Source organism: Fukomys damarensis, unplaced genomic scaffold (assembly GCF_012274545.1).
Source record: "Fukomys damarensis isolate Sample0158 unplaced genomic scaffold, DMR_v1.0_HiC HiC_scaffold_16, whole genome shotgun sequence".
Classification (NCBI taxonomy): Eukaryota; Metazoa; Chordata; class Mammalia; order Rodentia; family Bathyergidae; genus Fukomys; species Fukomys damarensis.
This window is the reverse complement of record NW_022900928.1, coordinates 31,174,037-31,198,552: the sequence shown is the minus strand read 5'-3', so window position 1 is coordinate 31,198,552 and position 24,516 is coordinate 31,174,037. Positions and strand designations below refer to the sequence as shown.

The 24,516-nt window shown below is 47.6% G+C and overlaps 2 protein-coding genes across 2 annotated transcripts in view; one reads left to right on the top strand and one right to left on the bottom strand.

Annotated features, from left to right (window-relative positions):
* Window positions 1-2,308: 2,308 nt before the first annotated feature.
* Thrsp (thyroid hormone responsive) lies at window positions 2,309-8,949 on the bottom strand. Its single transcript, XM_010633308.3, has 2 exons — window positions 8,433-8,949; window positions 2,309-2,722 (listed from the first exon to the last, which is right to left on the bottom strand). Exon 1 carries the CDS (start codon window positions 8,899-8,901, stop codon window positions 8,452-8,454), a length of 450 nt encoding a protein of 149 aa, XP_010631610.1. The 5' UTR covers window positions 8,902-8,949; the 3' UTR covers window positions 2,309-2,722; window positions 8,433-8,451.
* A 2,814-nt stretch (window positions 8,950-11,763) lies between these two features.
* LOC104868528 (BTB/POZ domain-containing protein KCTD14) overlaps window positions 11,764-24,516 on the top strand; it is a 50,385-nt gene continuing 37,632 nt past the window's right edge. Inside the window, exons 1-2 of the mRNA XM_010633307.2 lie at window positions 11,764-11,814; window positions 15,377-15,514. Of these exons, the coding sequence (XP_010631609.2) occupies window positions 11,797-11,814; window positions 15,377-15,514 (156 nt within the window). The 5' untranslated portion in view covers window positions 11,764-11,796. The remainder of the gene's footprint in view (window positions 11,815-15,376; window positions 15,515-24,516) is intronic.

Sequence of the window (24,516 nt, the reverse complement as noted above, 5' to 3'; positions counted from 1 at the left end):
GCTCTCCAGCAAAGTATAGTCCATTGCCAATAAAGCTTTATTACAACACAGCCGTGTTTATGTGTTGTTTCTGACAGCTTTCATGTTATTACATCTTGCAAAGCCTGCAGTAGTTAATATCTGACCCTTTACAGAACAGGTTTGTCTGAAAATACAAAGGTTTGTGCAGAGCAAATACATAGCAAGCCAGATCATGCAGACCAATTTTGATCCCATATATACTGAGAAATCATGAAAGGGTTTTCACTTGAAGTAATGGTCAGGTTTGTATTTCAGAGCTCTCTGCAAAAAATACAGAGGGTGATTTAGAAGAAGATAAGACAGGGAAGAGAATTAAAAATCTGATACTGAAGGGCCAGGGATTTAACTCAGTGGTTCCACTGCCTGCCTCACAAGCGCAAGGTCCTGAGTTCGATCCCCGGTACCAAAAAAAAAAAAAAAAATCTGATACTGCAGAAGGGTCTTTGCTCTTAGATGCATCATCCTGGTAAAAGGGCTCCATAGCTAGTATAGTCTGTGTTGGAGCTTGGTATAATTAGAAATAAAAGACCACACCTATGTGGAAGGAGATTGACCTTTATATCCAAATGCTTTCCAAATAGTTGGTTTTCAAACTCAGATTTCATAATCAGATTAGTTTTTGAAGATTTCTCAAACTATACATGATTTCAAATTGTGTGGTAATATGAATATAGGCAGGAGGGCAAAGACAATTATCACTAGCATACTACTTATAAAAATAATCAGAGAAGGTGCTTTAGACATAAAGACATGTCAGGGGAATGGGGGGGGGCGAGATACATCATATAAAGGTACAAGGTCCCAATGATGAATTGTGACTTTTACCTTAAATGTACCAATAAAACAATGGAAAAAATTAGTTTTTACAATTAAATGATATTGCCAATACAACATACAGGAATCTGGGACACAAAGCAGTTCTACAAGGGAAATTCATAGCAGTAAATGCCCATACTAGGAAAACAGAGTAAGTTCAAACAACCTAATGCTGAACTTTAAGCTCCTAGAAAAAGAAGAGCAAGACAAACCTCATACAAAGGAAATTTTAAAGATCAGAGCAGAAATTAATGCAATTGAAACTAAGAGAATGATAAAAATTGATGAAGAGTTGGTTTTTGAAAGAATAGAATCAATAAAACCTTAGCTAACCTTAGCAAGAAAGGAAAGAAATGGTTCTGTCTCTTGCCTCAAGCACAAGGACCTGAGTTCAATCCCCAGTACAAAAAAACAAAAAAGAATCATACCACAGTGATATATGCACACAGTGATGTATGCATACCACAGTGATATATGCTGCTATACTTTATAGCAGCAGTTTGTAATAGCTAAAACTTGGAAACAGCCCAATTGCCCATCAACTGGAGACTGCATAAAGAAGATGTGGTTTTTCTATAAAATGGAATACTACTCAGCCATTTATAGCTAAATGGATGCACAGAGGCCATACTCAAGCGAAATAAATAGGACACGTGTAAATACTGAATTGCTTCTCGTGTGAAAAACTGAAAGTGTAAATTAGGTTCAAATAGTATAACTGATAGTGTGAAACAGGAAGAAAAGGGCTAAAGGAGTAGGGGAAGAGGAAAGGGTAGGTGAAAGGAAAGAAGGGAAAAGAAATAGGAAAAAATGGAAATAAAAGGTTTTGTAAATAGGGAAGGGTGAAGGGGGTGGAGGGAAGGCAGGGGAATGGGGAAAAAATAACCAAGATACATCATGTAAAGGTACAAGATCCCAATGATGAATGTAACTATTGTTTACCTTGAATGTACCAATAAACTTAATGGGGAAAAAAAGAAAGAAAGAGGCACCAGGTATGGTGGCACATACTTGCAGTCTCAGCATTTGGGAAGCTGAGGCAGGAGGATTGCTGTGAGTTCAAGCCTGGGGTAAATAGTTCAAGGCCAGCCTCAATTGCATAGCGAGACTGTATCAAATATCCTTCCCACCCCCACGAGAAAAAGATACACAAATACAAGACATTTTTCCTTAAATTGCTACTATAGCTGGGGATTTGGCTCAGTGGTTCCACCACCTGCCTCACAAGCACAAGGTCCTGAGTTTGATCCCCAGTACCAAAAAAAAAAAAAAAATTGCTACTCCAATAAATATGTTTATTTATTGCTAATCTATTCAGTTTCATAGGGTTCATTAGTTACAGCAGGGTGAGGCATTTATTGCAAGGGATTCATAATTCTGTGAAACAGCAAGGACTAGAGGAAATACGTAGGAGACGGTGGGAGGAAAAATCAGCCTATTACAGTAGCTCTCACGTGCCAGGTACTTCTGATTCATCTTGTTTCATTTCTGCAACCTTGTGAGGTAGATTGAGACTGTGTTTCATACAAGAGAGAAATGCGCTCGGGGGTGACTGTGTCCGAGATCACATATGGGGCTGACACCCGAAAGGAGGGGTGTGAACACTGGTCGTGTGCTAACACTCTGCGATACCACACTGAACAGGTAACTCATGAACCACTGGTTACCTCCCCAACTTGGTAAAAGGAGGGAAACGAACTATTAGTAGTGACAAACGTCCTTAGGTGAGCCAGTGAGTGGAGTCCGCAAAGCAGCTCACAAGGAAGTAGGGAAGCCTTCAGAGGCAGAAGTCGCCTTCCCGTCCAACTGCAGGTCCAGGCCTTTCTGCTCCCAAGGCTGACGAACTGCTGCATCCCAGAGGCTGCCTTCTCATCTGTGAAAAGGTCTGGGGAGTGCAGAAAACCTTTAATGCCCAATGAGTATGAATTCAACAAAGTACTCTCACATCCCTGTTGAAGTCATAATAGCAATGAAAAAGCTGATATTGCTGCTGGGAGAGTGGCAACACTCAACTGAAGAGTTACACATCAGAGCTGGGATCACTCATTTTTCCTCTACATTTTACTAGCAAACTGAGAGGCAGAGAGGTAGTTGTGTGGACAATGGCAGAATCAAGAAAAGAGCACAGATTTTGTGTGTGTGTGTGTGTGTGTGTGTGTGTGTGTGTGTGTGATACTGGGGACTGAGGATTCATCCCAGGCCTTCTGCCTCACCCTCCTGGCAAGTGCAAGGGCCCAAGTTTGATCCCCAATACTGGAAAATAAATAAATAAAATAAATAGCCTGTGCACGATGGACTTGAACTTGTGATCCTTTTGCCTCAGCCTCCCAAGTGCTGAGATTACAGCATGTGCCATTGTCCCCAGCTACTGCCTCCACGAAAGAAAATCAGGTTAGAGTTAGGATCCATTGAAGTATTATGATATAGACTTGCTGCTGTGACCTTTGAATGTATTTGGTCAGTGTGTGGGGTTTCTACCCCTTCTGCCATTCACAGATTCCCCTCGGGCCAAGGCTGCATTATTCTAAGGCTCCAAGACACAAAAAAATCCATGAGTACTGGGCATGGTGACGCATGCCTCTAATCCCAGCACTCAGGAAGCTGAGGCAGGTGCATCGCTGGGAGTTCAAGGCCAACCTGGGCTACACAGTGAATTAAAGGCTGGTGAATTACATGGCGAGACCCTGTTTTTTTGTTTGTTTGTTTGTTTGTTTTTAAATCTACAGGTATAAAAGAAAAGAGAATGAGACTGGAGTTAGGCCAGGGTTCCTTTCTTGGCTCTGCCATTTACTTAGCAACTTGGGGCTCATTTCACTTCTCATGCCTCCGGGGTTTTTCATCTGGAAAAGGTAATGATGTTGCCAGTCTGGGATTCCTGTTCCCCCATGGCTTTTCTCCTCATGCTGGAGTATAAGAATAAAAGCCTTCAGAAAAAAGAAAAAAGAATAAAAGCGTTGGACCGGGGATTTAGCTCAGTAGTTCCACTGCCTGCCTCGCAAGTGCAAGGTCCTGAGTTCAATCTCTGGTACCAGAGAGAGGGAGAGAGAGAGAGAGAGAGAGAGAGAGAGAGAGAGAGAGAGAGAGGGAGAATAAAAGCCTTGTTCCCACGTGCTTCATCCTGATTCTTCCACTAGAAAGCTCAGGGTAACTGAGCTGGCTCTTTTTCTCCTTCCCATCAAGACTGCATGTCCTGGGCTGGGGGTTTAGTGTAGCAGTCCCACTGCCTGCCTCACAAGCACAAGATCCTGAGTGATCCCCAGTACCATAAAAAAAAAAATTAAATGGGGCCAGGGATTTAGCTCAGTGGTTCTGCCACCTGCCTAGCAAGTACAAGGACCCAAGTTCAATCCCCAGTACCAAAAAAACAACAAAAACAAACAAACAAAAAAACCCCACAAGACTGTATGTCCTTCTGATCCAGGGGTTCAGCTGTGGGAATTTGAGCTCCCCAGAAGCTAGTGTCAGATGCCAGGGCCAGGGGCTCACATCCATACGAAGAGGAAGAGACAGCGCAAAGCATCTGCAGTGGGGTCTGTGGCCACTCCTGCTACCTGAGATGGGACCCTCTAGGAGAGCGCCAGGCGACAGTTGACCAAACCTCTGTGACCTAGTGGCCGCCCACATGCTGATTTCAGAGTCCTCCTGTTGGTAGGTTCAGACTGGTCTTCTACGCTGTTTCGGCCCTCAGCGGGAGCACTTTCCTTTTCCTCCAGCAAGGAGGGAAAGCTCTGCCCTTCGCTTGTCCTTTTCTAATACTAAGGGAGAAAACAGGAGTAATCTGAGAGTTTGACTCCCACTTGCTCAGCAAAGTTTCTTTCCTTTGGTTGAACGACCTCTGATGTGGATTGCTGGCCTGGTGCCAGGGTGTTAAAGACGTCAGATATACTCAGGAAAATCGGAATAGTGAGCCTGATGACTGGTGGGCCGCAGTCCGTACACATGCTCTTGACCGTATTCTCTTTGGTGTATAGGAAAGAGATGCTTCGCTCTGTCTCTTCCTTTTCATACAAATGTGAGCCACTGGCCCTGGCATCTGGTGCCAGTTTCTTGGGAGCTGAGACAAATTACTAAGCCCCTGGATCAGACGGACATGCAGTCTTGAAATGGGAAAGCGAAGAACCAGCTTGGCTGCCTTGGTCCAGTCCCCTCAAGGTGAAGCTGAGGTCAGATAGAAGAAATAAAAGGTAAAAAGGAGATGAGAAAAGTAAAAGTTTAAAAGTGTACTTTTAAGAAAACTGCAGCTTAGGCCGGGCGTGGCGGCGCACACCTGTAATCCCAGCAACTCAGCCTCCTGAGGCAGGAGGATCTCTGTGAGTTCGAGACCAGCCTGGGCTACATAGTGAGTTCCAGAAAAAGCATCCTATATCATCTGTCTTGAGTCACACAAAACCACATAAAACCTCCAACCTGAGCCCATAGTGCATCTCAGTCCTCACTGTGTACTTCTTTAGTGCTTCCTAATAAATCTACCATGCCTCTCACTGCGGGATCCTTCAGTTCTGTTCCATGACAAATCAAGAACATACAAGGAGCCAGCTGAGATCCCCATAAGCTCTTTAGTTAGTAATATAAGAGTACACTAGAGATATCTTTAAAATTGCTAACATGCATTTTTGCTCTGGTTATTGGCTAGTCAGGATTATATTTGTCTGATAAATGTTTAAGATATGAGGTCAAATGCTATGTTTCAACCACAACAATGTTTGGAGTTTTTCTTTGACAAAAAAAAAAAAAAAAAATGATGTCTATACTTGTATGGTATCTCAGTTTTCATCAGAAATGTAAAAATAGGGCCAGGGATGGAACTCAACAGCACCACGCGTGCCTGGCAAACACAAGGTCCTGAGTTTGATTCCCAGTATCTGGAAAAATATATAAATGAATAACTGTTAAAAATAAACAGAAGCTGGGTGTGGTGGTGCACGCCTGTAATCACAGCACTCGGGAGGCTGAGGCAGGAGGATTGCTGTGAGTTCAAGACCAAGCTGGGCTATACAAAGTGAGTTCCAGTTCAGTCTCAAGTATGTAGTAGAGTTTGTTTCAAAAACAAAGAAACGGCTGGAAATTTAGCTCAGTGGTTCTGGTGCCTGATTTGCAAGTGCAGAGACCCAAGTTCGATTTCCTGTGCCAATAAGTAAACAAACAAACAAACAAATGGGGGGATCAGGGATTCAGCTCAGTGGTTCCACTGCCTACCTCACAAGTGCAAGGTCCCAAGTTTGATCCCTGGTGTCAAAAATAAATAAATAAAATAAAAATAAACTGGGGGCCAAGGATTTAGCTTAGTGGTTCTGCCACCTGCCTTATAAGCACAAGGTCCTGCATTTGATCCCTGGTACCAAAACAAAAACAAAAACAAAAAAATAAACTGGGGCCAGGCATGGTGGTGCATGCCTGTAATCTCAGCACTCAGGAGGCTGAGGCAGCTGTGAATTCAAGGCCAGTCTGGATTACATAATATCTTGTCTCAAAAAAAAAAAAAGACCAGAGATTTAGCTCAGTGGTTGTGCTGCCTTCCTCTCAAACACAAGATCCCAAGTTCAATCCCAGGTACCAAAAAGAAAAGGAAAAAAAAATTGGCAAGCCAGAAGCTGGAGGATCACAAGTTCCAACCCAGCCTGGGAACCTTAGTGAGACTCTGTCTCAAAATAAATGAAAAAGAACTGGGGATATAGCTCAGTAGTGGAGTATTCATTCCCAAATAAATAAATGGAAATATAAATGGGATAATGTTCATTAAGTGTGCTCTTTATGTAATTTAAATGCAAATTATATGATAAAGATAAAATGTCTAAATCATTTGTAAGTAAATTAAAATACTAAATATAAAAAAGAAAAAATATATAAAAGAGTAATGAAGCCAGTTGTGGTGGTACTGACCTGTAATCCCAGCACTCTAGGAGGCTGAGGCAGGAGGATTGAAAGTTTGACCACAGCCTGAGTACGTTAGTGACTTAAGTGAGATCCTGTCTCAAAATAAAAAATTAAAAGGGGGTGCTGGGGATGTAGCTTAGTGCAAAGGCCCTGGGTTCAATCCTCAGTACAAAAAAAAATAGTAATGATGATTCACTAATTAATATGCAAGTGATTGAAACATTATTAAAATGCCAGTTGTATTTACCACTGGTGCTATGCAGCTAAGAAACTGAAATCCAAAGGAGTGAAGCAGCTTAGCAAAGGCCCCACAGCTCATCAGAGCTCAAGTGAGAAAAATCCCCGCAGCTCACAGCCCAGAGGCAGCCGGCGGTTGACCCAGCCCAGTTAAATTCAAGAACCTCTGGAAGGCAGCCAGAAAGCCTCAAGGGGAGAGAGAAGCAGGCTTGCAAAGAGAGAAGGAAAAATGGCTGGGAGGGCCAGGGATTTAGCTCAGTGGTTCTGCCGCCTGCCTCGCAAGGGCAAGGCCCTGAGTTTGATCTCCGGTACCAAAAAAACAAAACAAAACAAACAAATCAAAAAAAACCCCACAAAATTTCTGGGAAGGCACTAGAGCAGGGCTCTGTAGGTCTGTGGCAGGGACTAGGGTGTCCATGTTTAGAGTAGCAGAGGGTAGGTAGCATGCCAAGAACACTCAGTTTGAAGTTGGGGCCAGCTTTGCTTTTGTCCTCCAATTCTGTGACTTTTCATGAGTCACTTCACTTATCTGACTTTAATTTCTTTATGAGGAAGCCTCTTAAGAATATAAAGTCCTTTTTTTTGTTTTGTTTTTTTGGTATCAAGGATTGAACTAGGGACCTTGTGCTTGCGAGGCAGGCATGGAACCACTGAGCTAAATCCCAGCCTCTTAAGAATATAAATCCATATCTACACCAGGTGGTTTTGAGATTCTAACAGCCACAGATGTGGTTGACAACTGCTAAAGCCAGTCTGTGGGAGAAGCCTGGCAGGCAGCACAGGGGCCAAACTGGCAGATGCTATGGTCTAGTTTCTCCCACTCTCCCCAGGAGGGACCCACCCCTCATGGCTAGGCCACAAAGCCACTGAACTGCCAAGGCTGGGCTCAAACTCCTGATCCTCTTGCCTCAACTTGCCAGGGTCCTAGGATGATTACAGATGTGTCCATCACATGTGGCTATGGTGAGAGTTCTGAGTCGAGCCCTTGGAAGCCGTGCTGGCATGCAACGTGTGCTCAGTTAATGCAGTTCCACGTCTAAGTACCAGAACCGCAGAGAGTCCACAGCTGTAACAGGTTCTTAAAGAAGTGCACAGTGGGGCTGGGGATTTGACTCAGTGGTTCTGCTGCCTGCCTTGCAAGCGCAGGGTCCCTAGTTCGATCCCCGATACCAAAAAAACAAAAACAAAGAAGAAGTGCACAGTGAGAGCACACTCAGTTCATACGTCTAAGGCATTCACACACTAACGGGTGAACACATGCACAGACACAATGTGCCTGCAAGATGTATACTTCCAGGCTACTTTTTCTTGGCTCTGTAACAGCTCACCGCCACTACTCACCAATCCTGAGTCAGGAGGATAATAAGGCAGGACCCATATTGAGCCCTCTCAGGTGACAGTTCCAATACCCAGGTGGGAGAGCTGGGCTGTCCCCCTCCCACTAGGTCCCCAGGGACTCTGACCCGTGAGCGTGGCCACATTACCTCCCTTGGAGCTCAAGGCCTACAGGATCTGTCCTGTCATTTCCTGGTATTTCCTCGTCACCTCCTGGGCTTTCTGGGTGAGGTGGGTAAGGATGTGGTGGAGGCTGGAGAAGTGCAGATGGAACTGGGCTTCCAGGTCCAGCTCTCTGGAAATCCTCTCCTCCCCAGCCTCCTCCGTCTCGACGGCTTCATCGTCCTCGGCTTCGTTGTCTTGGTGGCCTGCCACCTTGGCCTGCCACTCTTCCCTCGGCAGCAGCCCGTGGTCCACTTCCACACGGATGGTCTTGAGCATGGTAAAGTAGGTGTAGAGGTCGGGGATCTGAGCCTGCTCCCCAGGCCCCACCAAATGCACGTCCCGCAGGAGGCTGGGGATCATCACCACCTGTTCCATGTTGCGCACCACGGCCGAGTACCGGTCCATGACGGTCAGCAGGCAGTTCTTGGGGTAGCGCTTGGTGAGTACCTGCATGGTCACTTCCTCTTTCACACTGAGCCGGGAAGGCTGCCCCAGCACTATTTCTAGGCTTTGGCTCAGATGGCAGATTGAAAGGATGCCAAGGCCCAGCCCCTGGGTCAACATAGCTTTAAGCCAATTCCAAGGTCTGGGCCCTGACATCTCTATCAGGTGATCCATCTGCCCAGGGACAGATCTGCCAGCCTTCTGGGGTCATTTCAGTTCCACGTGCCTGCCTCAGCAAAGGCCCAGCTCTTCCTGCAGCTGCTTACAATGCCAGATAGAGGGAAGCTTTTCCCTTTGGCGGCTGGTGCCCTTGACCCCAGGACGCTCAGCAATTCTTTCGGGTTACCTGAAGTCAAGCTGCTGCTTGGTGCCTGCTTGGGGTAGCCTCCTTCTTCGACCTGGGTGCCTTGGCTGTGGAATGAACATGGGAAGAGGGCTCTGAAATCAAACGGCCTGATGTGGGGCAAAGAGAACTGAAGTTGGGGCCGAAGTCCAGTGAGCAGAAAGCAATGGGCCATGCTCACGTCCCGAAGGACTTCTTCGTTGAGGGTACTTTTCCACCACATGCTGTGTTTCAAACAAAACTCTTAGCAGACACGGTAGCCCAGTATCGCTCCAATCAGTCAACAGGGTAGAGCATCTGAATAAAGTTATCCACCTGTAATCTCAGCATTCAAGAGGTTGAGGCAGGAGGATCGAAAGTTCAAGGTCAGCCTCTACTACATAGGAAGTTTGAGGCCAGCCCAGGGTTATATGGAGAGAGCTTGTCTTAAAACAAAACAAAACAAAAGGAAGGTTTCCGAAACTCTTCTAAACTAATGTTAAAGAATTTAATTTTGGGGCTGGGGACATAGCTCAGTAGTAGAGCACTTGTCTAACACGTGGGAGGCCCTGGCTCTGAATACCAGTGCACACACACAAAAGAATTTATTAGATTATATAAGTAAACATTTGGTTAACTAACTTCTAGCCCTATAACACCGTTTGATTTTGAACTTCACTGGAGAAATATTTCCTCAAGTGTTTTATCCCCAAGAAAATGGGGCTCTGTCCTATTCAAATGCTCGGGATTGCTGAGCAGTGGGTATGGCTGGAGACCATGGAACCTGTAGTTGGGTCCTGCTGCTGCACACAGGCCCACTTTCAGGGTAACGAGGCTCCCTGGCTTCTGTGTCCACGCTGTAAGCATAAGGTTTAGAAATCTCTCAGAGGAAGGTCTTGCAGGCTTGGTTGTGTAACTCAAATCAATACCCTGGGCACTAAGGGTTTTGCTCTCTGCCTTAGTTCATGTGATTTTTCACGCAGCCTTGGGTCACCAACTTAGAACTGGAAAACATTGCATTCTGCTTGTGGTAAAGGCTGTGACAGCACTGACCCTGGCAGGGGGACGGGAAGGAGCACCCCAGGGACAGCTGCTGCCTGCCTCTTTTGCCCAGTGGCCTAGGGCAGCCCAGAGCCTCCCTTGCCCAATCTATAAAACCAAGACCGCTGATCTTTGTTAAGATCTTCCTGCAGATTTGGGGGGCTACTTCCAAACACGTGGCCCTGTGTCTGCCTGGCTGTGTTATTCTACTTACGTGTCTGCATTTTTTAATTTTTAGTTTTTAGTTTGGGTTTTTTTTTTTTTTTTTTTTTTTTAGTACCAGGAATTAAACTCAGGACCTTGTGCCTATGAGGCAGGCAGCAGAACCACTGAGCTAAATCCCTGGCCAATTTTTAGTTTTTTGAAACAGTGTCTCTCTATGTAATCCAGGCCAGCCTTGAACTCTGTATAGTCCAAGCTGGGCTGGAATTTGAAATCTTCCTGCTTCAGCTTCCCTTGTCTTGGGATTATAGGCATGCACCACCATGCCCAAATATATGTGCATTTTAATCCCATCTGAGGCCAGTCTGGTTCTCAACCTGTGCCTGGCTTGAATGAGAGGGAAGGAAGGTGTGGGTAGGTCAGTGTGTTGGGGAAAGGACAGTGAGTGAATGAGCGGTTGGGTGAGTAAATGAGATGTGAATGCATCTGAGGGCCTAGGCAGGAGTGAGGTGGCCTCTATACCCAGCGTCATCCAGCCAGCAGTCTGCAGACCAGATTGCCTCTAGGTCTCTGGCAGACAGAAGAGCCTAGATAAGGTGTTGCCAGCTAGTGTCCAATTAGAAGACAGCCAAGGACTTCCGTCTATTTGTTTCTTTGTTAGTTTATTGCTTTTTTTTTTTTTCTTGGTACCAGGGATTAAACTCAGGCCCTTGTGCTTGTGAGGCAGGCCCCAGAACCCCTGAACTAAATCTCTGGCCCCAGTTTATTGATTTTTTGAGACAAGGTCTCACCTTGAACTCACTATGTAGCCCAGGCTGGCCTCAAATTCACTGTGATCCTCCTGCCTCAGCCTCCTGTGTGCTGGGCTTTATAGGCATGTGCCACCACACCCAGCAAGATAGACAGGGACTTCTAAGGGGACAGGCAAGGCCTAGGGTGAAGAAGGGAGGGAGACAGGAAAGAGGAAACACAAGCTCTTTTCAGGGGATGCTCTGTTTTTCCTGCTCTCAAAGATGCCTGTCAGATGTGTCAGCTCATACCTGTAATCCCAGAACTCAAGAGGCTGAGGCAGGAGTTTGAGGCCAGCCTGAATACATAGCAAGATTGTCTCAAAAAACAAACAAAAAAATAACATCTGGGCTGGTGCAGGTGGGAAATCCCAATAAAAGAGGGAGGAGGGGTAACAAAAACTGTCATTTAGTTTCCCAAGTCTTCCCACCCCCATTCATTCCCTGGGGAAACTGAGACTGAGTGAGACGCCTCAGGGGGACGGCATCAGAAAAACTGCCTATGGCCTCACCCTGAATGTCCCAAGCTGCACAAATGGAACCAGCTCGAAATGGACAGGGTCAAGTCCTGGAGGTCCAGGCCGGGAACGCATGTGCATGTGGTGTGAGGTAAGGTGATCCAGTGAGGCGGCCAGATCCCAGCTCACTGGCTGGGCCCGAGGCCAGCCAGCTGCAAAATGGACTCAGACCAAGAAGGAGACAAGCTTTCCAGTTTGTTTGTTTTTGTTTTTGTTTTTTGAGACAGGGTCTCACTCTGGTCCAGGCTGGCCTCAATCTTCCTGCCTCAGCCTCCTGAGTACTAGGATTACGGGTGTGTACCACCATACTGGCTAAGCTTTCCAGTTCAAAAATGATTTTTGCACACACACACACACACACACACCTGATGTGTATGGGTCCAGGCTATTCAGTGTTGGTTTTTTTTGTTGTTGTTGTTTTGTTTTGTTTTTTGGTACTGGGGATTGAACTCAGGACCTGCACTTGTGAGGTAAGCAGTAGAACCACTGAGCTAAATCCCCGGATCTTCAGTTTTGTTGTTGTTTGTTTGTTTTTGTGCTGGGTGTCAAACTCAGGACCTCTGGCATGCTGGACAAGTGTTCTACCACTCCCCCAACCCCTAGGCTGTTTTTCTTCACATGTCACTCCAGTCCTGATCTACTGGGGGACAGAAGGGATCAATAGTCCTAGAGCACACATGTAATACCAGAACTCTAGGAAGCTGAGGCAGGAGGATCACAAATCTGAGCCAAGACTATTTCAAAAAAGTTTTTTGAAATGGTTGAGTTGTAGATCAGGTTCAATGCCCAGTACCACAAACAAACAATCAAGAGTTGGGGTATAGCTCACTGGTGGAGCACTTTCCTGGTATGTGTGAAGCCCTAGCTTCACTTTCCAGTACTACCACCACCACCAAAAGGCTAGTCTGAAGCTTGTAATCATGAACTGCCCTCCCACATGCCTAGCCATTCAGCCCATACAGGGCTGCTTTGACACCTTGTCTCACAATTTACAAATAAAGGGACAAATGACTTACTGTATGACCTTAAGCAAGTCCCTGGACCTCTGTAGGCATCCTCAACTAGAAAGTAAGGCAAATAGGTGGAGAAGCACACATCTGTAATCTCAGTATCTGGGAGGCTGAGGCAGGAAGATTGCCTAGTCTGTGAGGTCAGCCTGTGCTACATAGTTCAAGCCTGAACTACAACATACACACACACACACACACACACACACACACACAGAGTGAGAGATTTAGGCTAAATAGAGGATCTTTCAAGATGAAAAACAATTCCTCTGAATGGAAAATTTGTAGAGATCAAGAGTCAAACAACCAACTAGGAAGGGGCCTTTACGGAGGGAGTGGCAGGCCCTTCCCTGGGAGTCCTCAGGTCACCCCAGAGCCTGGCCTTCTACTTACTCGGGAATACTAGTGTAGTAGTCTGCTCTTCGGAGAATCCACCGTGGCTCTGTGTGAAAGCTGACCAGAGTGGCCCCGGAAGCTGGCAGGCTTCCCATCCAGCCCCATGCCCAACTTCCCCCATCACTTCCTCCCCTGTTCCGGGAAAAGCTAGTCCTGCCTCCAGCTGATGCAGTGAGCTCCAGGCTGGCCTCAGAAAGGGGAGCACGGGCCTTACAGTGGCCACAGCTATAAGAGTCTGGAAGCCCAGCAACCCAGCCCCTCAATTCACTGATGAGGAAACTGCCCCTCCAACTCATTTCCAGCCCTGTTTTTGTTTGTTTTTTCGTTTTTTGAGACAGGGTCTCACTATGTAGTTGAGACTGACCTGGAACTCACTGTGCAGCCAGCCTGGTCTAGAATTCACAGTGATCCTCCTGCCTCAGCCTCCCAGTGCTGGGATTACAGGCGTGCACCACCATGCCTGGCTTCCAGCCTTATTTTGATCTCTCCCCTGGGAGGACTTCACTTGCCATATATATCACTTACTGCAAGGCTCTGAAATGTATTTGCCTTTGTTCTGGTGGTGGTGATGGTGGCAGCGATTGGTGTCTTGCTTTTTGTTTTGTTTTTGTCTTTGTTTTTTTCAGACAGGGTCTCATGATATAGTTCAGGCTGAACTGGAACTCACTGTGTAGCCCAGCCCGGTCTCACACTCCTGGCGATCCTCCTGCTGGGATCTGAGTGTTGGGATTACGGGTGTGCACCATCACACCGGTTTAAAGCTATAAAATTTATAAGTCTAACCAGATGAGACTTGTCACTCAACAAAATATGCCCGTCTTGCCCCTAACTGGAAGTTCTTTGGGAGAAAATCAGCTAACTTCCCATCCCTGCTTGCTGACCCCCAGGATGAATGCAGGAAATGTGGGTTTCCCAGCTGTTTCTTCACTTCTTCCTCCCTTGTTTTCGCTCCACCAAGTCTCACTGAGCTTCCCTTAAGAAAGCACTGGCCACAGCCCGTGCTTGGCAGGAAGGCCACCGAGGCTGGCCCGGGACCCCTGGGAGCTCAGCTGCCTCTTGCTGTGGGGCACTCTGAGGCACCCTCGCTCAGGAGAGTCTTGGCCTCCCCACAGGGCTGAAGTTAGACCGGGATCCCAAGCAGAGTCCAAGAAGCGGTTGGAGGAACCTCCCCATGCTGGACGAGGGCCAGGAGGGTCCTGGCTGGGGAGGGAGGAGACTCAGGAAGATCCGCGGAACACTGCCCCTGGACACAGGCTTCCAGGCCTTCTCCGGCTGACAGCCACTGTGACAAACTCCCTGAGAAAATCAGTCTCAAGAGGAACAGTTTTCTTTAACTCATAGTTTCATAGGTCTTGATCTACGGTCAGCCGGCTGCATTGTTGCTGGCCTGCAGGGAGGCAGAGCATCATGGCAGAGGGGAGATGGGGAGAAAGGAGGAGAGAGAGAGGAAGAAAAAGAGTACTGGGGATAAGATACAGCCCCCAAGGACCCACTCCCCTCAGCTAGGCCCCACTTCCCAAGTTTCCCTAAAACCATCAAATTATAAGCTTGTGAAACCATGAACTCACCAATGGGTTAACCCACGGAGGAGGTCAGAGCCCTGGTGTTCAACCACCTCCCCAGAGCACCCCTCCCCGTCCACAGGGCTGCACTGAGCACGGCAAGCCTTCCATACAGGAGTCCTCAGGAACACTCAGATCCAAACTCTCACAGGCATTCAGTCCTCAAGCCACCCCTAGATGTCCTGAAGACCTTTCTTCCTGCCCAGCCAGGGTTCCCAATGATTGGCTTCTTATTCTGGCTCCTCCATGATTCCTGTTTTCACAACCTTGTGCAGCTCAAGAAGGACCCTGACACTCCCTCTATCAGACATCTTCAGGGGCTTCAGATTAGCACCGTATCACTACCATAACCTGTTACATGCATCTTGGGATGAGGTGTAACTCAGTGGTAGAACACATGCCTGGCATTGCAAGGCCGATCCCAGTACTAACAGCAAAAATCTACACAAATGATCGTATTTATTTAAATGAAAATTTGCACAGAAGACCAGTGAATAAGACACAGAGAACAGAATCCAATTTGGCTAAAGCAGGATGAGGCAGGCTACAGCAGCTTCCTTTTGCCAGATTTCATCTGTCCTCGGATAACGGGAGAGATTTCACAAAGCACAGCTAGAGAAACCACCTGCCAGGGTAAAGTCCAAAGCCTTCTCCTGACCACACTGGCCTCTCTGGCCTATTCCCACAGGCAGGTCAGCTCTGCTCTCTACTCTGCTCCAAGTTCTGGGCTGGCGAGGGGGCCACCTGCATGTGTCATCTGGGATCTCAGGAAGCTCAGAGAGTGATGGGGACGGACAGCTCAACGGAAGTATTTCAGTGGAGCCGGGTAAGTGTGAGAGCTAAGGTAGAGAGCTAAGAGAGATGCCTGGCCCAGTCTGGGAGTCGGGAGAAACCTCCAGAAGAACAGTCACTTTGTAGACTTAGCAAGGTAGAAAAAGGTGGGGATAATCTTCAACGCAGCATCTTAAAGGAAAAATAGAATGAGGCACAGGGGTGCATGACTGTAACTCCAGCAGTCTGGCAGGCTAAAGCAGGAGGATCACAAGTAGAAAACCAGCCTGGGAAACTTAGTGATTTAGGGAGACCCTGTCTCAAAAATAAAAAAGGACCTGGGATGTAGCTTAGTGCCATGGTCCTTGATTCAATCCCCAGTACAAAAACAAAAAAACAAAAAAACTCCAGTATAAAAAAAGAGATGGGCTGGGGATTTAGCTCTGGTGCCGATGCCTGCCTGGCAAGTGCAGTCTTGAATTCGATCCCCAGTGCTCCCAAAAAAGAAAAAGATAAGGGGATATTTTATTTTTCTTTCCATATGTAGGTATATATGCACTCATGAATACACACTGTGTGTACAGTATGTACACTAAGCACTATAAATGTGTCTCTACCACACACTGTGGCTACATACAGGATATGGTGTGTATAATGAAGGATATATCTACATATTGTCAATTAACTCATATGCATTAGCCAGGGATTTAGCTCCGTGGTGCTGCCACCTGCCTCACAAGGGCAAGGTCCTGAGTTCGATCCCCAGCACCCACCCACCCCCCAATGCAGTAAATAAAAACTTTTTATTTAAGGAGCCATCTCTGGGGAGAAAGAGGGAAAGGTGGAGGACATGGATACTTTGTATTTGTTAGGTCTTATTTCCCAAGCAAAGGAATGGATACACGAATATTTATATAGTCATTCTTTCATACACTAAGTACTTAGAGAAAGAGGATGCTTTCCAAGCAGAAATACCAGCTTGAGCAAAATTCAAAGGCATGAAATAGCGGTGAGGTATACTGACGTACTGATGGGCCACAGGAAGTCCTCCTTGATGTCTCATCTTTTCTATCTTTTTGTTGTTGTTGTTGCTCTGGGGACTGAACAGTGGGCTGGGACTCATGATCCTCCTGCCTCAACCTGCCAGTGCTGGGATTTTATGGGTGTGGGCCCACTCTAAACCTCAAATTGTCCAAATATTCTTTCCCCCTCTTCCTACCTCGCCCCCTGTGGTCCAGCTCATCATGGCTTACCTTTCTGACCAGATCTGCCCCCAATCCACCTCCAGAACAGGCTCTGGGTCCAGTTGCAAGGGTCTGCCTCTGGCCGTGGCTCAATTCAACATTCGGGACCTGAACCCACTGCAGCCCGAGCTCTGCCGCTAAGGCTTCGGCCAGCAGGGAGCGCTGCCGGGCAGGCCCAGACCCTGGCCTCTGCCTCGCCGCCGCCGTGCAAGCTCAGCCTCAAATCTCGCGGATTCCGCGCCTGTGGAAACACGTGAGCTTCCAGACTCAGAATTGTTTAGCCTTGGAGGGCGAGGGGGACCGTGGTGGTGGGAAAAAAATCCTTTCATCTTTGCAAGATATCGCTGTCCGAACTGGCTTGGATGTGCGTGTGTGTGTCTGTCTGCCTGTGTTTTGTGCTGGGGATCGAACCCAGCGGCGCTCTGCCACGGAACTGCATCCCCAGCTTTCAGGGTTTTGGGGTTTTTTGTTTTTGTTTTTCGGTATCGGGAATCAAACTCAGGACCCTGCTCTTGAGAGGCAGGCGGCGGCACCACTGAGCTAAATCCCCAGCCCCAGTTTCTTATTTTGAGACAAGGTCTCGCTAGATTGCCCAGGCCCGTCTCGATCCTGTGATCCTCCTGCTTTAGTGCTCGTATTAAGGTGTGGGCCACGGTACCTGGCTTGGCCAATGTTTTAAGGGACTCGACTTAGCATGGAGAAGCACGGAGCTGATTTTTCTTTCTCGCAACTGCGCTGTCGAAGTGAGCTGTCCGACTCCTCTGCGGTTCTGGGGTGAAATCCTTGCAGGTGCCCTGGCTTTTCTGAGGTGCGTTCCAGAAGGGCGCCCCGTCCCCACCCACGGGAGGCTCCCGGGCGACACCTGCTGGACAGCCTCCTCTTTCCGGCCCTGCTCTGGGCCCTGGAGCTCTGCCCGGCTGCCCGGAGAGGAGCGGTTGGGGCAGGTGAGTCCTGATGCCCACGAGCACTTTGATGGGCTCTTAGGAAAACTCACCACGACCCTTGGCTGCAGCACCGTTAAGAAAAGGGGGTGTCTCCTCCTGCGGGCTGCTTCCATCCCCTCAGCTTCTGCTGCCCTTCACACACCTCCAGGCACGTTGGGCTGCGCGCCATTTTCAAGAAGACCCTTTCGTGGGTCTACAGGAAGCAGGTGGAAACGCAGCCCACTGCGTGTCGGCTTTCCCCGAGACCAGGAGGTAGGTGAGGAGGTGGTTTTAGCTGTCTTCCCTCCTGGGGAGCCCTGCACTGGTGGTTCAGTCTCTTGTTTGCTTTAGGGTTAGCAACTCTGGTGTTGTCTCTACCTTTGGGGCCTTAGCTAAATTTTGAGGCAAGCATAACTGGTGGCACACGCCTGTAGTAACCCCAGCACTCTGGGCGGCTGAGGTTGGGGATCACAAGTTGGAGCTCAGCCCAGGCAACTTGGTGAAACTGTCTCAGAACAAAAAACAAAAAGGGACTGAGGATATAGCTCAATTCAAAGACTTTGGGTTCAGCTTCCAGTAATAATAATAATAAATGAAAAACATTTTTTTAATTAAAACATTTTGTTTTTTGAGACAGGGTCTCACTATGTAGTTGAGACTGACCTTGAACTCACTAAGTAGCCCAGGCTGGTCTGGAACTCACAGCGATCCTCCTGCCTCAGCCTCCCTAGTGCTGGGATTACAAGCATGTGCCACCACGCCAGGCTATGAAAAAATGTTTTTAAAAGTGCAGCACATTGTCATGAGAAATGACCTCCAAACTCTAACCAAAGCACCTCCATTTTGTAATGGGTCCTTGTGCAGCTGTCTGGTGGGCCCTGCCAGACGCTGAGGCTGCTCCAGACTGCAGCCTAGCAAGGTCATCCACACCATTCCAAGTGTACTAAGGAGAGGTTGGAGCTGCAGGTGGTAAAAGAATTCATCGGGAGTCAAGGAATACAAAAGAGTTAAGAGTTTGTTGATGTACTACAAGAGAGCAGCAGTCAAGTCAGAGAGGACTACACTGTCAGGGTGAAAGCTGAGGGTTTTGTTTTTTTTGTACCGGGGGTTGAACTCGGTACCTTGCACTTGCGAGGCAGGTCGCAGACCCACTGAGCTAAATCCCCAGCCCATGGTTTTGCTCTTTAATTCAGGCTGGCCTCAAACTCTCAGCGATCCTTCTGTCTCAGCCTCCTGGGTGCTGGGATTACAGCACCACCACTCGTGGCTGAACAGTTTTTTGTTTTCTTTGTTTTGTTTTTTGGTACCGGGGATCGAACTAGGGTCCTTGCGCTTGCGAGGCAGGCCACCGAACCACTGAGCTAAATCCCTGGTCCTGAACTGTTTTTATATTTGATCTTAACACAAGGACAGGGTCATCTAAACATCTAAGCAGTTTGATCCCCGGTATTGAAAAAAAAGATTAAAGTTAGTGGAAAGGGGGAGCAGGATGAAATAAATATATACTTGTACTTGGGCTTTTGGTGTTATATTGGGATGGGAAAGAAATGGTATTCTTTACACCATGTCAAGCATTTAGAGCACTTTTTTGCCTATACCTTACAGGGTGGAAAGTTAATGTTACACCACAGCCTCCCCACTCAGCTCCACTGTGACCTCTAAAGAAACAATGCCAACATAACCATGATTCCCTGCGATCCACTACCTCATCCAGAAAGCCCTTGCTGAGACCAATAGTTTCCTGATAAGGAGGGGCTGGGCACAGAGCACACACAGCTTATCCCAAGGACCCCTCTTGGTTTGGATCCAAGAGGGGATCCAAGAGTAGCCTGTTCTTACTGATTAAATTAGTGCTCTATAAAAGCAGTAGGGGGCCGTGGATTTAGTTCAGTAGTTCCACCGCCTGCCTTGCAAGTGAAGAGATCAGAGTTCGACCCTGGTACCAAAAAAAAAAAAAAAAGGCAATAGGGCTGGAGATTTAACTTAGCAGTTCCCCCACCTGCCTCTCAAGAGCAAGGTCCTGAGTTTGATCCCTGGTACCAAAAAAATAAACAAATAACGCAGCAGCCCGACGGGATGATGGGATGCAGCTCCCTAGGTGCTGCACCCTGCAAGACGTCCTCTGCTCTGTTACCAGTAAGCCCTGATGAACTTATTTGCTCACCAAGCTGGACGTAGTTGAGTATTTCTTTGGATTGTTTCCACTGCCCCACCTCACTTGGGAGGCAGATGTTTCTTTTATGTCTGTCTGGAAAATTCATGCAACACAGATACTTATGGGCCTGCGTATCACAGTTACTTTTAACATGGTTATAGACCCCCCCTCCAACCCCAGACATTCTGGTTTAATAAGGATGAGTCGGGGGGCCCAGGAATCTAGATTTTTATTATTTTTTGTGTTTGGTGTGGAGTATGTGTGTGTGTGTGTGGTTCTGGGGATTGAACCCAGGGCCTTCAAACTGAGTTAGAGCCCCAGATCTTTTATTTTTCAGATTGAAGGAGGGCTTGGTTAGTCACGAACTTGCCTGGGCTTGAACTTGTAATCTTCTAGCCTCAGGCCCCCAGAGTGTGTAGAACACTCGTGGCTAGCAACCTGGAGTGATGTGAAATCGCACGATGGGCAGCACGGTGCCTGGGTCTCGGGCATCCACCCTGAGCCTGCCACAGAGCAGTTTTGCTTCCTACAGCAACCTCAGAGACACCGGCGTACCCACCCACAGCCTACTGCCTTGCAGAGGCACCCGGTGAATCATCAGTCACGGCAGTGCGCTGGCCCCTGGGGAAGGAACGCTTGATGGACTGACTGTGTGTCCTAATGCTGGAAGCCCAGGTGCCTGGGTCACCTGGGCTCACCAGGCAGCGCCCGATTCTGTGATTGTTAGCTTTGTACTTTGGGGGAAGCAAGCGCCCCTTCATTCAATTCAAATCCTAGCAAGGCAAAGGTTGGTTGACTGACTTCCCCAGGGAAATAATGATTCACATGACGGGGATGGTGGGTGCAGGACAGAGAGCCACTGAAGAGAAAAGAGACAGATACAGGGGGGATCCAGAGGGAAAATGTTGAGAGATAAAGGAAAAAAGAGAAGAAAAAGCAGAGACATATGAGAGAAAAGAGGCAGAGAATAAGAAGACCAGAGTTAAGGGGAGGAGAGATACACAAAGGAATAGAGGAGGGAGAATAAGACAGAAAAAAGTCAGGCATGATGGCACACCCCTGTAATCCTTGTAGTGCTTGCAAGGCTGAGGCAGGAGGCTCACCCAGAGTTGGAGGCCAGCCCAAGCTACATAGTGAGTTCGAGTCCAGTCTTAACTAAAAAAGAAAAATGTTTAAAAGAGAAGAAAGAGACAGAAAAGAGAAGAAGTGGCAGGAAGTCGGCTGGACTCCTTAGGCAGTATTCTGGAATAGTCCAGAATAAAATGTTCTGCTCCAGATCCCAGGAAAATGCAGGAGATGGATAGAGGACGTGGCTTGGCTCTCAGCCACTGACTAGAGGTCAGCCTGGCCTGCAGCCCTTGCCCGCAGCCCTCAGCAGTCTGTGCAGTGTCGGACTTAGAACACCAGGCACAGACATGAGACAGCTGCATCCTGTGTGCCTGGATGGTGGGGCAGCCTTTCTAGCACCGTGACAAGGAATGAGACACTCAAAGAGGTGCGTGCTCCTTGCACAGCACCTTAGCTGTAAAGAATGCTCACGATTTGTAGTGGAAGAAGAAAGAAAGGAAAGAAGGAAGAAGTGAAATATGCCTGCGTACATTTGTGATGCTGTCATATACCAGTGCTATATAGCTGTTAAATATATTGGTACAGGGCTGGGGTATAGCTCAGAGATAGAGCGCTTGCTTAGCATGCGCGAGGCCCTTGGTTGGGTCCCCAGAACTACACAACAGCTTAGCAGGGTGCAGTGGTGCACCCTTGTAATCCTAGCTACTGAGGAGGCTAGGGCCGGAGAACTTTAAGTTCAAGCCCTGCCTGGGCAGCTTAGTGAGACCCTGTCCTCTCCAAATAACCAATAAGGGCCCAGGATTTAGTTCAGTGGTTCCACTGCCTGCCTCGCAAGTGCAAGGTCCTGAGTTCGATCCCTGGTACCAATAAATAGATAAATAAATAAAAAGAACCAATAAAAGGGGAAAGGGTTGTAGCTCAGTAGTAGAAGTATAATTTATTTGCAGAGGACAAAAGGAAGTAGTTTTTACCAAAACTACTTGTGTATCTGCAACCTGTAACAGCTGAAGAAAAAGAACACTGGGCTTGGTGGTAGATTTGCTTGTCTAGTGCAGGCAAGGCCCTGAGTTTGATCCCCAGTCCCTCAAAACAGAAACACTCAGCCTTGCTCAGCATCCCAGAAGCCCCCATCCCCAATTTGGGAAACCATGATTTTTTCCTTTCCTTTGGTACCGGGGGTTGAACTCGGGTCCTTGCGCTTGCAAGGCAAGTGATAGAACCACTGAGCTAAATTCCTGGCTCTCTTTTTAAAATTTGTATTTTCTGCAATGATACATAAAATCCTAATAAGATTACTGACATTATGAAATGGGAAGGAAGGGGCTAAAGGTGTAGAGAAGGTGGGATGGGTAGGGGAAGGGTAATAAGGGAAAAGAAAAAAATGTGAGATAAAGAAAAGATGGAAATAAAGTGTTTGTAGATGGGGAGGGGAGGAGGGGGTGAAGGGAGGGCAGGGACAAGGGGAAAAAATGAGAACCAAGACATGTCATGTAGAGGTACAAGATCCCAACAATGAATGTAACTGTACTGTATCCCTAAAATGTACCAATAACTCAATTAAAGATGAAAATTTTTTTTTTTATTTTCAGATGGGGACTTGCTAAGTTGCCCAGGCTGGCCTCAAACTCCTCCTGCCTTAGCCTCCTGAGGGCTGGACTTACAGGCATGTGCCACTGTGGCCAATCAGATCCCCTTCTTTTTTTTTTTCTGTTTTTGCAACAGTGTCTTACTAGTTGAGACCGACCTGGAACTCACTATGTAGCCAAGGCTGGTCTAGAACTCACAGCGATCCTCCTGCCTCAGCCTCCCAAGTGCTGGGATTACAGGCGTGTGCCACCACACCTGGCAAGATCCCCTTGTTATATTAGCAGCAGTTGGAGAACTGGCCTTCTTGCAGGGCTCAGAGGTGCACCGTGTAAGGTGCTGTGTGTTCAAGGCAGGCCTCTGAGAGCTTGGGGAGTAGGTTACTAGCCATCGGGAGCCCTGCAAAGAGAGGTGAAAAATGCTGTATGTCCCAGACCAGGTAGAGCTGGGCCTTGAGCCTAAAGACAAACAGAAGAGGATGCTTCCTGGCTGGGCTGGGAGGGTGTGTGCCTGCGAAGGACTAGGAGTGGCTGGTCACAGGGGAGTGGCTGCAGCTGTCACTGTTGACTCCCGAGTTTCTGTTCGTCCAGGAATGATTCAAATAGCTTCCACCAGTCAGCACCACCCCTCCTCTTACCCTGTGGTGCACACAGAGTGAGGGCAGAGGGATGAGCATAGCTGTGGCCACACCTGGGCACAGACATGCTTCTCCCCATTACTGGGGACTGAACCCAGCGGCCTTCACACTGAGCTACATCCCTGGCCCTTTCTACAACTTGTTTTTGAGTTGAGGTCTAGCTAAGTTGCCCCATTGGCCTTGACCTTGCTACCCTCCTGTCTCAGCCTCCCTGGCAGCTGGGAATATAGGCTTGTGCCACCACTCCTGGCCTTAAAGCCTATGTGGTTTCCAATCCTGATTCCACTGCTCCCTAGCTGTGGGCCATTGAGTGAGTCCCTTCACCTCTTGGGCCTGCTTTCTTTTTTGTGTGTTTGCTTGTTTGTTTTTTCTATTATATCAGGTTAAAAATCCCAGCTTTATACAACTGTGGGATGAAACAAAATCATGCATAGACAATGTGCTCATGGGGACTGGCACATAGTGAGTACTCAGTAAAACTCCATTCCCATCCCATTCCAGTTTGTGATGGTCAAGTGGGCGACACGAAGTTCACACCCATCGTGCACACACATGTCCGCACACACAGCACACACAGGCAGGACACAGATGCTCCGTTCAGCTGGTGGTGAGTCTCATGAAGGGACTTTTTTTTTTGGTACTGAGGATCGAACTTGGGATCTCATGCTTGTAAGGCAGGTGATGTGGGAGATGTGGCTCAGTGGTAGAGCAGCTTTTCCTACTTTGTGTGAGGCCATGGATTCAACCTCCAGCACCACAGGACAAAACAAACAAAATTCCCAGAGGCTGCCTGAGGTCATGTGACCGAAAAATCTAGAGGTGGGGCCTTATGTCCAGCTTGGTCAGTGCTCAGGAGAGACAGTTTGTTGTCATCACTCAGTTCTGTTTCCCTTCACGTTCTGGCAAGATGGTGGCAGGAGAGTAAGGGGGTTGGTCCCTGAGGAAAACTGTGGTACTTTACAAAGAAGCGTGAGTAGGGCTGGGGATTTAGCTCAGTGGTGCCACTGAGGCAGGAGGATTGCTGTGAGTTTGAGACCAGCCTGGGCTACATAGTCCATAGACTCTCCTATATACAGGTCAGTCTCAACTACATAGTGAGACCCAGTATCAAAAAAAAAAAAAAAGACTGATGCGTTCAGGAGACAGGGACTGGGATTACCAAGACCAGAGTGAGCAGGTTTTTCTGCTCAACTGTGCTCCATTTGTGGATGGCTCTAGACTGTCCATTTCCACCTTTGCACTGAAAGCCCCTGAAAGACTACTTAGCTCCCCGCAACCCCATTCAACAGGTGACAAACCCAAGGCTTATAAGAAGGATTTTCCTCAAGACCATGTAGTTAATGACAAGGCCAGAACTGGAGTCCAGATCACACAATTTGTCCTTACATGACATTTTTTTTTTTATTTTTAAATTGGGGGGGGTGTGTTTTTTTTTTTTTTTTTTTT

Coding starts and splice junctions, on each gene's coding strand:
- Thrsp (XM_010633308.3), bottom strand. CDS start 8,901: ATGCAGGTACTCACCAAGCGCTACCCCAAGAACTGCCTGCTGACCGTC.